Here is a 14671-nt window from a genome sequence, read left to right as displayed (position 1 = left end):
CACACTGGTCTCTGACAAGAGAAATAAACATTTATTAAGTTAAGACACTTGGCTTTCAGGAGTGTTTGTTAGACTACCTAGCATCAATTACCTTGAGTAATTCATTGCTAAACTGGTACACTGGTAATAACCACGGACTAGTGATGAGTCTACTTAATTCCAATCCTCTCCATTTCTCATTGCTGATTTACTCTATACTCACCAGAAATTATTTTTCATAGGACTTCCTGATGACCATGTCAGTCTAGAATTTTCCATAGTACCTCTATGTCTATCTCTTCCTCCAATTCAACTTCCCAGTAGGGGACCTGGCATTACCCCTCTGTGTAGATACAACCATGGAGGATCAGGTCCTAACGAGATCGTATCTAGAAGGGCCCTGTTCTGCAAGGTTTATGGTTTATTTTGCTATACCTTGGATTCATATGTTGGTTTAAAATTAAAAGTGACATGATTTTTGAAGGTTGAAGCTGAATGGCTGAACCAAATTTCTATAATCAAGGTAACATATATTTTCCCCAAGTCTGTACTAGGTCATTTCTTAAAAATTATTTTTTCTATCCTATGAATCTATATGTTTACATAAGCATTAGCTATTATTCCCAACGTCTATGTTATGGACGGAAAATAGGATTCTTCTCGTGTCCCAACTCAAATCAAACAGTAAAGCACTGTTTACATTATACAAGGTTTACATTGCACAGGACTGTTTATATTCTACAAGGATCCTGAGGTCACGTCTAGACCCAATGGGAAAAAATGTCATAATAGATTAGTAAGGACTGTAATGAAGATGGAAGGGGAAAGTGGTGGCATATGTGCTAGGCATTTATTTCCCCAACTGAGGTCATTTCCTTGTCATGTATCACAATGCTACTGTAGTTGCTCATGTGCTGCAATCCACTGCCCACCCATCCACCCATCTAACATTTTTGAGGACTTAACCTGTGCCAAGGACTCTACTCTCTGCCTGAAATGCTAGTGAAAAATACAACCCAGGTGTTTCCTGAAAGAGCACATAAAGGAAGACTGATCTCTGAATAGTAAGTGACACAAGATAATGGCTGAATGGGTGGTTTCTTTTATCGTGCACTTGCAGGATAGAAAGCAGAGAGAAAAATAGCTCCAAAGAGTTGAACAGTTATATTATCATTGATTTTCGAGTGACCACCAATTAAAGGGCATGCTTCGCAGCTAGAAATGAGGACCTCATTAGATGACTACAAGAGCCAGACACTTTCAAAACTTTCCCCTAAACTCGCAGTTCCATTTTCATTTCATGAAGAGACAGCTTGGGAAGTCAGAGGTCACGCTCTTGTATGTCCACAACAGGGATGATTTAAGGCACTGGTAAGCTCCTGCTGAGCTGCCACCTAAGGTCATACGACTGTGAATCATGGCGGGATATAATGACTTGGGCAACATTCTTTCCTGCAAATACATACAAGATGGATGGTGAATAGTATTGAAGTATAATATATGGTGCCGATTATGAATTTAAATTCCCTCAGAAATGGAGGAGAAACAATTGGCAAAGGGCATTCTTGACTTCGTTGAGCAGCAATGCCTCTCTGACTCCTGAGACACTCATTTTCAGCAGTCAGGCCACAAGATGTGTCTTCAATTTCTGCAAAATCTAGTTCTAGCTAGATTTGGGAACTCATGGGAATACGATCTTAATGGATGTCTCATGTTTCTCATGCAGTGTGGCTGTGGAAGTTTATGGGATGGAGTCAACAAAAAAGACAGGTCCTTTTTTACAGCATTCTTTATATCTGTTCAATCTTGTCACTACCATCGTGTCCTACTAAAAGGACGTTTCAGGGACTGTGTGAGGCCTGGTACAGTGTGTTTTTATAGTCAGAGTGGGTCAGCGCATGGAGAATCACATGAGAGAAAACAAGAGGATGAGGTGCTATTCCTGGCTCCGGCTCCACCTCAGAGAATGACCTTGGCAGAAGCACTTAACCTCACTTTGAATCTTTGAACCTCAGTTTTCTCATCTGTGAAATAAGGAAAGAACATCTGCCCCTTTGCTCCCTCTCAGGAATCTTGGAGGATTAAACAGATCAGGGCTATAACCTGAACTACGGTGAACCCATGAGGAAAAATGTTAGACATCACTTAACTATATAATATTCTTTTTAATCATTACTAATTTCCAAAGGTGAAGAAAACCTTGTTAAAAAAAATATGTAAGCTGATTGTTTTTCTGGAAACAAAATAAAGGCTCAACTAGCAACCCTGCATTAAAAAAGAGAACCTGAAATGCACATTCCAAATCTACTTCGAGACAGAAAGACCCCCAAATTCCTTCCAGTTTCCTAAGATTTTTCCACTATAATTTTTTTTCGTTATTGTCTTCTTCATAAAACGTTAGTTATATTTTGGGGGTTTGCTATTGCACAGTTTAGCGTATATAAGGAAATCGTCTTTCCAATTCACTAATAAAAAAGGGAGTACAGGAGAGAAGAAGGAAGAGAGGGAAGGAGGAAGGAATAAACAGAGAACAAACCCACGTGGCTAAAAGAAACTGACCTGAGAAGACAAAACAATTCATAATTTAAAATACTATATAATACAAATGAAGTTAAAGATGTGTTTGCCCAGAAGAGGACTGACTTGAAGTAAACTGATATGATTTTCTGGATAACACCCTGTATTTCCCTGCTTTAGTGAAACAGTCAGTCATAGAAGAGTTCTATCTACAGGGAAATTATGAAAGAAATAATCTTCATTTCTCCATGATTCTTTAAAACCAAATTGGACTTTATTCCTTCTTATTTCTCTCTCAAACTCCACTCCTCAACATAGAAAATAGCATTCTGGAATGACTTAGAATTAGAGATCAGTCAATATTTCATGATTTTTAAGGTTCTTCATTAGGAACAATGTGAATTTGGGCCCAATAATCCTAATCCTAGCTTTTTCTTTAGTTCTATAGTTCTATTAGGCCATGTTGTTAGAACACTGTTTACACTTATTGCCAATAGTCTCTGGATTGGAGGTCAAACTGTTACTTACCTTCTTCAGCATACCCTTCAATGATTAAATGCCCCCAAGGACTTTGAAGAATCATTTTCATCTTGTAAATATTTTTTGTTTTTTTTTTTTGGTTTTTTTTTTTTTTGCGGTACGCGGGCCTCTCACTGCCCTGGCCTCGGCTCTGGACGCGCAGGCTTAGCAGCCATGGCCCACGCGCCCAGCTGCTCCGCGGCACGTGGGATCCTCCCGGACCGGGACACAAACCCGCGTCCCGTGCATCGGCAGGCGGACTCCCAACCACTGCGCCACCAGGGAAGCCCCATCTTGTAAATATTTTTTAATTGACATCTTAACTTTATAGTTGCTTCCCCTGTGAGGGAAAGAGACTAGGGTGATGGAGGCTTTTTGCTTCTTACTTTGTATTTTTTCAAGTACTTATTACTTTTTAAATTAAAATCAAGGAACCAGCACAAGAATGCTAGTAAGGTATAAGTGAGATGTAATGCTTGGTGTGCATAAGGGTTCAATAGTCCACTGTGAGAGTGCAGCCTGTTGAACAACCTCAGTGATAAGTGGGAACCACTTGTCCAAGACTATTTTATTTAGGATGCAATACTCATTTCTATCCCCTTCAATACATTTTAAGTACCCCAAGCTAGAATAATGGGGCTAGAGGTGCAAGAAGAATATTATACCAAACAGGGGCAATATAAAAAAACATTACAATCAAATTTTCCTTATTAAAAATATAAGTCAAAAACCTAAATACACTATTATTCCACAGAGTTTTAAGGTATATTAAAAACACTGTGATAGGATGTTTCAAAAATTATGGTACAATCCCCTTTGACACCCTCATTCCTGAGTCACCACTTCAGCAGGACTGGGCTTTGGCATACTCAACCCACATGATGAGACAATAGCAAAAGAGCTTGATGGCTCAGTTGCCGAGGACTAGCCCACTAGGTTCTGAAGACAAGTGGACCAGGTGCTCCCACTGTCCAAGCCAACCACCGAACCTGTGATTGAGGCTATCCCAGACCAGCTCTCACTCAGCTGATCCATCAGTTGACTAAAACTGCATGAAAGAGCCCACATAAAACCAAAAGTAAAACACTACCCAGATGAATCCAGTCCCAAATTGCCAAGTAATTGCTATTTTAAGCCACTAAGTTTTTTGTTGTTGTTTTGTTTTTTATATCTTTATGGGAGTATAATTTCTTTACAATGGTTTGTTAGTTTCTGCTTTATAACAAAGTGAATCAGTTATACATATACATATGTTCCCATATCTCTTCCCTCTTGTGTCTCCCTCCCTCCCACCCTCCCTATCCCACCCCTCTAGGTGGTCACAAAGCACCAAGCTGATCTCCCTAAGCCACTAAGCTTTGAGGTGGTTTGTAATACAGCAAAAGCTAATCTATACTATAATACGATTTGGTCAAGTGGGTTTATCCTTGAGAATGCAAGGTTGGTTCAGTATCAGCCAGTCAAATCATGTGATTCACTATATTAGTTAAATAAAAGGAGAAAATCATATCATCATTCTTTTTAGATAGAAGAGATAAAAAACATCCCATGAGGTTCAAAATCTATTGGGTAGGGTAAATTTTATAAAACTAGATCCAAATAATAACTATCTTTCCTTGATAAAGGCTATATACCAAAAATACATGGCACATGTATACACTAACAAAAATTATTATACTAGTAATTTTTTAAAAAAATTAGCATTTCCTTTAAGGAGAGAATTGAGATAAAGATTTCTAACATTACTGGTCTATTGGAACCGACCTTTTTGGAGCTGTGTATTGAGAGAAATAGAAAGAGAGAGAAGGTTTAGAAGAATACAGATAAAAATGTCATATTTATAGATTGTTTTGATTATGTATTTCATTGGAAACACAGGAAAATCAATAAGCTATTAAATCTAAGAAAAGAGCTCAACATAGGGGCTGGAAAAAAATTAATACACCAAAATCAATTGTGTTCCTCCATAGCATCAATATCTAGATACAATACAAGATGAATTTACCACAGTAACAAAACCTATAGAGAGTATGGGGTTTCACCTAATAAATTATGCAGAAAATCTTCATAATGAAAACTTTATTAGAGGACACATGAGTAAAAGAAATATATATCACAGGTATGGATGAGATGACTTACTATAATAATATAAATGTCCTTATATTAATCTATAAAATTAAATGCAACTGTAATAAAAGGCCAAGCTCTTTTTTTTTGAGGGACAGCATAAAAAAGTGATTCTAAAATGTATCTGGGGGACTTCCCTGGTGGTGCAGTGGTTGAGAATCCGCCTGCCAATGGAGGGAACATGGGTTCAATCCCTGGTCCAGGAAGATCCCACATACCACGGAGCAACTAAGCTGGTGCACCACAACTACTGAGCCTGCGCGCTAGAGCCTGGGAGCCACAACTACTGAGCCCGCGCGCCTAGAGCCTGTGCTCCGCAACAAGAGAAGCCACCGCAATGAGAAGTCTGAGCACCGCAACAAAGAGTAGACCCCGCTCGCTGCAACTAGAGAGAGCCTGAGTGTAGCAACGAAGACCCAGTGCAGCCAAAAATGAATAAATTAATTAATTTTTAAAAATGCAGATTAACAGCATGTGGTGACAAAGGATATGGCGAGAGAAATTCCAAGTATTGCTGGTGAGGGGAAAATGGTACAGCTATTCTGGGGAGGAATCTGTGAAATAAGGCATATATATGACTTCTACCTCAGCTATTCCACGGCTGCACTGTTACTCTGCACTGTAACTCAAGGGGACATGTGGAAAGAGTGTATTAATGCTTTACGGTGGACATAAAGTGTTGAAAATAGCCTAAGTATGTATCACCAGGGTAATGGATAAGCAAAACATGGTATCAACATATGGTGGAATATTAGACAGTGGCCAGAAGCAATAATTTCTATGGAGCAACACAGACAAATTTTAAAACAATAATTTTGTGTAGAAAAAATAAAAGAATAGGATGTGATTCTTAGTCGATACTACTTTTGCAAAAATGAGAAAATACAAAACAATTCGGTATTTCAAATATATACATATGTTTAAAATAACTATGAAAGGTGAGTTGGGAAATTACATATTAAATGGCCCAAATGGTGCTATATAGGGGAAAATAAAGGAAATAAATCTGGCAGAGGAACGTCGGGGCCAAAACCAATCTTAAAAGTATTAGAAAATAGAGTGACCATACACACTGATGATAGAGTGACATGAACTGAGGCATATGGTCCCTTTTGAGTAAATGCCTTAAATACAAACTAAAAAAATAATGTCATAAGATTTACAAGCACTATAAAAATATTTAGCAGTATTGCAGTAGATAGTAGAAATATATAACCTTTCAACTTAAATAAAAACAAGACTGATGAAATATCATCTTTGTTCCCATGTCGTCCATGCTAAGGAAGAAATAATAAATCAGCTTTTAAGATAGAATTTTTTACAATGAGAGATAAAAAACAAACAAAAAGAAACCCTAACTGTTTATCCCATGAAGGGAGAAAAAAACAATTTGAAAAGTCAGAGTAGAACTCTCTAAGGACAATATTTAACATCAATTTTTGTAAAACAGAATTTTAAGAAGCTGGTTTTGAATTGTTTATAGAGTTTCTAATTAGCATGCTGAGGAAATATAGGGTCCATCTTAATCCAGAAGCAAATAAAAAGTTCTGACTCTTAAAATTCTAGGCTCTAGAGTAGGTGCGTGCTGGTGTGCTGGTGTGTATGTGTGTGTGTGTGCACATTTGCTGTGTGTTTTCAATAAACTCAAGAGTACATAAGGGTGTATGTTATTACATTGTAACAATTCTTGAGCAAGTCTAACTGAAGGTCAGTAGCAAACAAGTAGATGCCGCTTGGGTGGCCCCCCAAACTCTCAGGTAATGAGCAGATCTGGCTTGGCAATCATGTTCTGCTTTTAGACATAATGCATTTTTATGTTCTTGTTAGCATTGAAAGACTAACTTGAATATTCTGCAACTGATGAAATGGACAACAGAGCAGTAACCTAGAGTTTACATGTATTTGGGGCAGTAAAACTTTAGTTCTAGATTTAACTTGGATATTAGTCCTAATTTAACTTGGATTTTCTACAACGCATTTTTTCCCTATAAACTGGAGGTATATACCACCATAATCCTAAAAAACCTGTGACTTTGGGCTTCAGGGGTCTAAGCCTTCTCTCTAAGTGACTGAAAGGTACAACTGGATATTAGACCTGTCTAAAAATTGTCCTTTTCTGTCCTCACATACAAGGGTTCAGCTTGATTTTTGGATAGCTGTCAGTAAAAAAAAAAAAAAAAAAAAAAAGTGCAAAGAGCTAATGCCTTTTGCTACAAGACAAAACAATTTCTCCTGGACATGCAGTAATAGGAGGCAATGCCATGTGTTGGAAGCATGCACATATTTTATGATAGATATTAATCTGGAGGTTAACAGCTAGGTGCTCTGGCTGAAGTAGTTTATTTCAAACATACATATAATGTTAACCCACTTTGTAACAAAGCCTTCAACATTTCATATGCAAATTCGTTTTTCTCTCTAGTTTAAGCCCAAGGAAATCCCTATAAATCTTGTCTCCAAAGAGAAAATATAAAGAATTCATAAGATTATGGAGTTCTTATCAATTGTATAAAAATCTAGAAATGTACGAACTAGACAAAAATGTAGACGTCTAAGAGAACGTCCAACAAATAGAAAAGTAGAGGACTGCACTGAGATTGCAATCCTGAGAAAAATACATTATTTCTAAATGAAAAAGTAAATGGAGATAGTATAAATTAAAGCCAGAAGAAAAATTTTAAACCTACAAAAATACGAGTCAATACAAAGTTAAAAACCCATGAATTTTACTATATACCCAAAGGCTTCACAACAGATCTCATGAATATCACAAATTAAAATAAAACAAACAAAAGCCAGAAATATTGTTTTCCCCAAATTGTACTACTACCTGCTTATTGCTTCAGTGGTAAGAAGAAAAATTATCTTCAAATAGTTAAATTATATACCTACTTATATTTTAACTCTTAGGTGGATCTTGTTATATAATATATATGATCTTTAAAGAAAACTTGTTGGTTGTTTATTTTGGCATCTCTTAGGAAATTCCTATTTAATTAGATAAATCTCCTTAGATAACTCTTAAATAAAAATAGATGCAAATATAGTATGTTTCATATCATTCATTTTAGACCTCTAAGAGTTGGAAAAGCTCAACCTGGAGAAGAAACTAGTTTTATTGAGGGAAGAAACTACTTTCCAGTTTAGAAGAGGAGGGATTATCCCATTTCTGTACAGGAAGCAATCAGGAAGATACAAAAAGAATGATCCTTGCCTAGTGCTAAGGCCAGAACTACTGTGAATATTGTACCAGATCTTGTAAAAACAGCCACTGTGCTGGCACTCACAGGCCTGGGTCATGGTGTGTTCAACAATAAAACTTTGTTCCAAAGGATGGAACTCCTTCGGGCCAAAAAGCTTTCACCTGCATTATTCCATCAACCTCACTGTTTTGTTATGGGAAATGTGTTTATTTTTTGAAATGACATTGAAATATATCCTTAAAAGAACACTTTAGGTCTCAACAAGATTCTCTTCTCTTTCAGCCAACACATTACCTTTTAGAAATCAACAGTCTACTTCTTTCTTTAAATCATCACATTTCAAAGCTGTAGCAGCTAATAAATGTTAATATAATTTTTCCAAAACTGCAATCTCCCTAAATTTCTATGCTGTCTTCTTTATCCTGTCTTTTCAAGGTAAAGGTATCTTTCCAGTTTTCTTAGCATTATCAGGATTATGGATTTTGTTCATTGTTAAAGTTCGTTATTTATGGACATAAGTTAATGTAAATGCAAAAATATCTCGTATTATTCACAAGCTGGCTGACTTAAATCACTCGCTCTTAAAGCAACTTTACTGCTCTCCAATCTGTTCAAATGCACGGAAATATAAATTCAGGATGATGCGGCTTTTCTGCAATGCTTTCTTTTCAGGCTGCAGTCTACATGACAGCGTTATACCTTATCCTTGCTGCTGTTGTTGTTCAATCTATAAAATCTCTCTTGAAGACCCCCAAAACAGCTTGTAATTTAAACTTTTACTTTTGGTGACTCACTGTTTTCAAACTGCCATCTCTGACCATATCCCCCTTCCAGGGGAATTTATGCAGACTCTTAACCCATAATTGCTTTACTCTTTACCTCTATTTCTGGGTTCTTAAATTAACTGTTACATCAGTGTTCTTCATTACTCAAATTATTTTTTCTTAAGAACTTTTCCTGGAAGTAAGTTCATGCTACTTTTGACAAGCAAACATTTGACCTCTGAAGGAATTCTTATGGAAATGGGTTTATATCCCAAATGCACCACCAAAAATCTTTGTGACCTTGCATAAACGTCCCTTACCATTTCAGGTGCTATCTTTGCTTGACTCCAAACTGAACTGATTAAAACTATGAGCATCTAGCTGTTATGCACTTTTGTCTCAGTTTGGTCAATGAAACTCTCAAAAATCCATCAGATTTTCATTATTTTTATCATTAGCCTGTTTGTGTAAAATAAGTTACCATTTATGGAGCCAGTGTTCTCCTTTATTCCGGCATCCAATCATTGTAAATATTTCTCATGGACACATTCTTAGAAGGGCCTATGAATAACCTGGCCTCTTACTGATTCTCCCTTTTGGAGTCTTACTAGCCAGACTTCCCCAATAACTTTCAGAGAGAGTTTTCCCCCTTTCCGGGTCTTCTTTTTGACTTCTATACGCCATAGAACTTTCAAAAGTCATCACACCAATACTAATATTACCACATACCCTCCAAAAAGCTCCAAGCTGTTTATGCCTATTCATTAAGTTAATACTTTATCAAAACTTGTCCAATTGAGTAGTTTTAGCACAGATATTTTACACAGTTTAGCACAGACATGCTCTGTTTAAGGCTGACAGATCCATTAGGAATTAACTTTCTGGTACATTTTCCCTCTGACATTTTCCTCACAACTGTGTTTCCTCATAACTGAGCCATCAGTTATCTCTTGTCTATAGAAAGGCAGATAAGAGAAAAGAAAGCTAAGTGAGAAAAGATATGTAAATAGACTAGCACAATATTGGACACATAGTAAGTATTCAATAAATGATAGCAAGTATTCTTACCCTTATCCTCACATTAGTTTATATGTATTAAAAACTGATTACTGGACTCAACTCTTACTTCCATTGCTCATTAGATCCTCACAGAAACCTTGGAGGAAGCGAGGTTTTATCCCCAATTTACAGGTTGGGAGACTGCAGCCTAGAGGGCTTAAGTACCTTAACTGAAGTCATATAGTCAAGAAATAAGCCTATATTTGTCACAATCACTTGCCCATGCTTTGACGTGACACCACCACCCATCATTTACCCAGCTTCACCAAGGTACTACTAAATTTTTTACTCTTATTCTCCTCTCTTTGCTTCATACTGCCATTGTCACCAGCCCAGTCAAATTCACTTTTAATTTTCCAATGTTAATGAAGGGAGTAGAAGGTGGAAATTGAGGTTAAAGGAGGAAACTTTAATGTTATTCAAGGATGACTTCATCTTAACTTCCAGCCTTCGTCTACCCATTCTCTGCTCCAGTCACACGCAGAGTATTTGCTATCTCTTCCATAAGTCTTGACTTTTCTTGTCTTTATGCCACTTTTCTTTTCTCCATTTGCAATGAATCTCCCTTTCCCTTGGTTCTTCACCATTTCTTACTCCATGCTCTCCATTAAAATTCAAACCTACCTTTAAAGCCCAACTCATATACCAGTTGTGTCCTGCAGTCGCCTGGATCTGCCAAGTCAGAACTAACCACTTGCTCCTCCGTGCTCCTGCAATGGCAATGATGTTAGAAGGGCGAGTGATTTTACAGCTCACTCACCACCTGCGGGAAATATGTCCTCTTTGCCCTTCCACATCCTTTCTCCACCCAACTCTATATGGATGGCTTGCATGGCCTATCTTAGTAAGTGTCCTTGCTCTAGCTACTGTTTGGTTCACCAATGAAGAGTACCAATAGAAGACTGTAGGGAATGAAGGAGGGGAGTGAAGTTAGGGTATTAATTCTTGCCAAATTGCATCCCCCAACTAACGTATAGTGCTTCTCCGTGGGGCATCACAGCATCTTTGGGGAGGACTCTCTCTCCAGCAAGGCTTCCTTTCTCTTTCATCTCCTATAAAGGTAGCCACACTTTTACTGAACCCAGGGCACTACACTATCTCTTGATTCTCTACATTGGGCTCAATTTATCCTTATTGATGTACCCCTGATTTCCTGCTGAGACCCTGTCTGATGAAATTCGTAACATGCTCTTCTAAGCTGTTAATTTTACAAACCACATTATTACACTTATTAGAAGAATGTCTTCAGGATGTGTCAGTAAGCTCTGACTGATGATAATGGTAAACAGCTAGAATTTATGGAACATAAAGTATGCTTTGGTTACTCTCTTGAGTACACCATGTGCATTATTCTAATTAATTAAAATCACTATTAGCTAAGCAAGGCACACAGATGCTAAGAGGTTCCCAGAAGTAACTTGCTCATGGTCACCCCAGTGTCTCAGTAGTGTTTAGGACTCAGATCTGTCCAAAGCCTAAACCTTAAGTTCTAGGTCTAAGCAGTGGCTCTCAAACTTGAGTATGCATCAGCATCACCAGGAGAGCTTGCTGAAACAGGCAGTGGGCCCCACCCCCAGAGTGTCCGAGTCTGTAGGTCTGGACCAGGGCCCAAGACTTTCACTTCTAAAAATTCCTACGTGCAGCTGATGTGCTGGTCTGGGTACCAGACTTTGAGAACCACTAGTCCAGGCATTTTAGGCCCAGAATTTCAGGTGTTAGAATAATTTTCTGGTGATAAATTGTCGAAAAAAAAAAAAAGCACTGCATTTTCCTGTTTGTAAGGAGGTAATACATTCAATCTTAAAGAGTCAATAATGGGGCTAAGTATTTAAGAAAGAAGAGTTATTCTCCAGGAAGATGGGAGGAGATGGACATTCTAAGGACAGGAATGCCCTTTCAGGAAACTTGCAAAGGGAAAAGAAAAATAACATAGTAAGATTCTGCTATCCAGTGTTCACAGAACATGAGTGGGATACCCTTGACTGGAAAATGGGAAGCCAACTTTTGCTCACCATATACATACCGTATTCAGTACAAATGTTTATGAAGAATCTCCAAAAGCTAGACACTAGGCATCAGGGCTACACTGATAGAGCAGATAAAGTGCCTGGCCTCAGGGAGCTTGTGCTTCAGATGATGTACCTCAGCTAGATAGACTGAATGATGGATACTATATTGGGTTCACACTTCGTCTCAAGAAAAACATATATCCATAGACGTGATCCAGGAGTCAAATGGCAAAAGACCTAGCCTCAAAGTGAGTGTTAATTTCATTAAATGGTAGGTAAAAATTATTTTATATGCCGAGATAGGCTCTGCTTAAAAGACACACTATTCCTCCAAACGTATTATACAAGCCAGCTTATGAACCTGTGACTTTTTCTAGGAGAAATGTTGCCTTCTTTCCCAAGAAGGGAGCAGTAGGGGTCGGGGTGCAAATAGTTTCATCATCAGAGGCACAGTCTCACTACTACTGCTCAGCTCCAATTCGCAACCTTCTGAATGGTTTCCAGACTAAGTAATTTAGCAAAGTGATGAAGAAAAAATGGCCCATTAATCTTATGATGCGTGTTATAACTTCACTCTGGGTTTAGCATAGGAAAAATATTATTTGCATTGATTAGAAATATGCTTTATGGCTGCATATATTATTCACTCTGAAGATTCTAAAATTATTAGCTGGGTTGACATGATGAACGGCACAGGAGTACTTCTAGATGGCATCTCAATGTCATCTGTTACTCACATCATATAGGTCTAGGAATCAATATGTATTTTACTCAATATGAGATCTTATTCCAAACATCAAAATATACCTGTTTTTATTCGATGGTTATCATCATGAAATTAGCAGCTAAATGTCATTTAGAAAATTCAAATCAAGTAAATTACTGTATTAACTGTCCAACTATGATTATGATTTTCCTCCACTTATAGCTGAACCTAATATAATGATCTGGTCAGTCTGACTAGGAGGATTTATTCATTAATTTACTCAAATGTTCTGAGGTATATTTTGAAGGACTTAAATGATGGTCTGGTTTGTAGGACCCAACAGTAAGGGTGCAGGTTTATCTCCTACAAGCTCTGTGACCTTGCCCAAGTGACTTAGCATCTCTGAGCCTCACTTTCCTAATCTGTAAAATGGAAACAATAATAGAACCCAAGTTGTAAAGCTGCAAGAAAAAAAGTAATATGGTAATATATTTTGGCACAAAAGAGCAGTTACGCTGATGGTCATTATTTGTGAATATTGTTGCTAAGATTATTGAAAACCTGTTGCGTGTTAGGTGCTGTTCAAGGACTAGAATTTTAAGACTGTTCTTCACCTTTATCCCAGTTTTACCTGCAAAGTTCTGCCATGCACTGGAAGAACATACTGGTATTTCTAGGGAAGGGGACCACTCAGGTGACATTTTTTTTCACCAGGTAAAGTATACAAAGGTTATAGTGTATCTTTTGAGTCCTTTGGACGTCTAGTTACCTTTCACTAGAATGATTCTAGTAGATCCTGATAGATACCTGAGACAAGGTCAGGTCAGTGACGTTGGTACCTTTTCTGGCTTAAGAGCATAGGGCAGAAACACAGGAAGAGAGGTCTTCCTTTTCCACTCCTGTTACTAAGAACCCTCTCGAATAATGACAATCTGAAACAGATCACTACATTGTTGCACGCTGTAGAATCAAAGCAGTGCACAAAGCAAAGAGCACTGGCCTCCATTATACGTGCATTTCACTTGAGATTCACTTTTCTAGACCGTGGAGAAAGCAGATGTTCCAACACTTTCCAGGTACTGGAATATTACAATCTGGCCATCTCCACCACTGCATGTTTGATCACACTGTTCCCTGCAAATGGAATGCTGTTCCATCAAGGTCAGATTGACCAGTGCAAATACCTGATTTTATCGTACGGTCAGAACCAAATTAACTTACTGAAATTCTGCCCAGCTCAGGGTCTACCTTCTCTGTGAAACCTCCTGTGAGATCCCAAGTTACAAACAACCCTATCTTCTTCAGAAGACATTGTATACTATATAAATAGTAATTTACATATAAATATATGTATATGTGTCTGTATTTCTTTGTTACATTAAGTTACAGCTTCTGTGGTTTCTCTTCTTCACTAAACTGGACGCCCTTATCATCACAGTGGCCATGTACATCATTGTATCCTCCAAAACATCCAGATAATAATATCATGGATTCAGTATATAGTTGTTTAATAGAAAACAATTAACTGACCACTGCAGAATACTAGTGTCTCTCAAGGTGTGTTCAGTGGATCATAAATCCTATGAGACAGTCCATGAAGGAAAAGATTTCAAATAAATTTGGGATCGGTTGTCCACTACATCTCCTTATCAGAGACTCATAATTCACAAGACTCGTAAAAAGCTCTGTAGCAAAGAAACTGTTGACTTAGTTTGACCCAGTATTTCTCTTACAAGAGTATCAGTTCTGGAGGTCAAGGACATTTTCCACCTCTAATACAACATCTCT

General features: G+C 37.7%; 1 protein-coding gene across 7 annotated transcripts in view; it reads right to left on the bottom strand.

The window, feature by feature from the left end:
* The window catches only part of LOC307183370 (uncharacterized protein), a 120378-nt gene that overhangs the window by 81735 nt on the left and 23972 nt on the right, over positions 1–14671 (bottom strand). For 2 of the 7 annotated variants that reach the window (XM_079915784.1, XM_079915782.1), the window contains exon 6: positions 10793–10878. The exons of the other annotated variants lie outside the window; for them this stretch is intronic. In XM_079915784.1, the coding sequence (XP_079771910.1) occupies positions 10793–10878 (86 nt within the window). The remainder of the gene's footprint in view (positions 1–10792; positions 10879–14671) is intronic. 7 annotated transcript variants of the gene reach the window in all.

This window comes from Stenella coeruleoalba (assembly GCF_951394435.1).
Source record: "Stenella coeruleoalba genome assembly, chromosome: 3".
Classification (NCBI taxonomy): Eukaryota; Metazoa; Chordata; class Mammalia; order Artiodactyla; family Delphinidae; genus Stenella; species Stenella coeruleoalba.
This window is presented reverse-complemented; position numbering and strand designations above follow the sequence as displayed.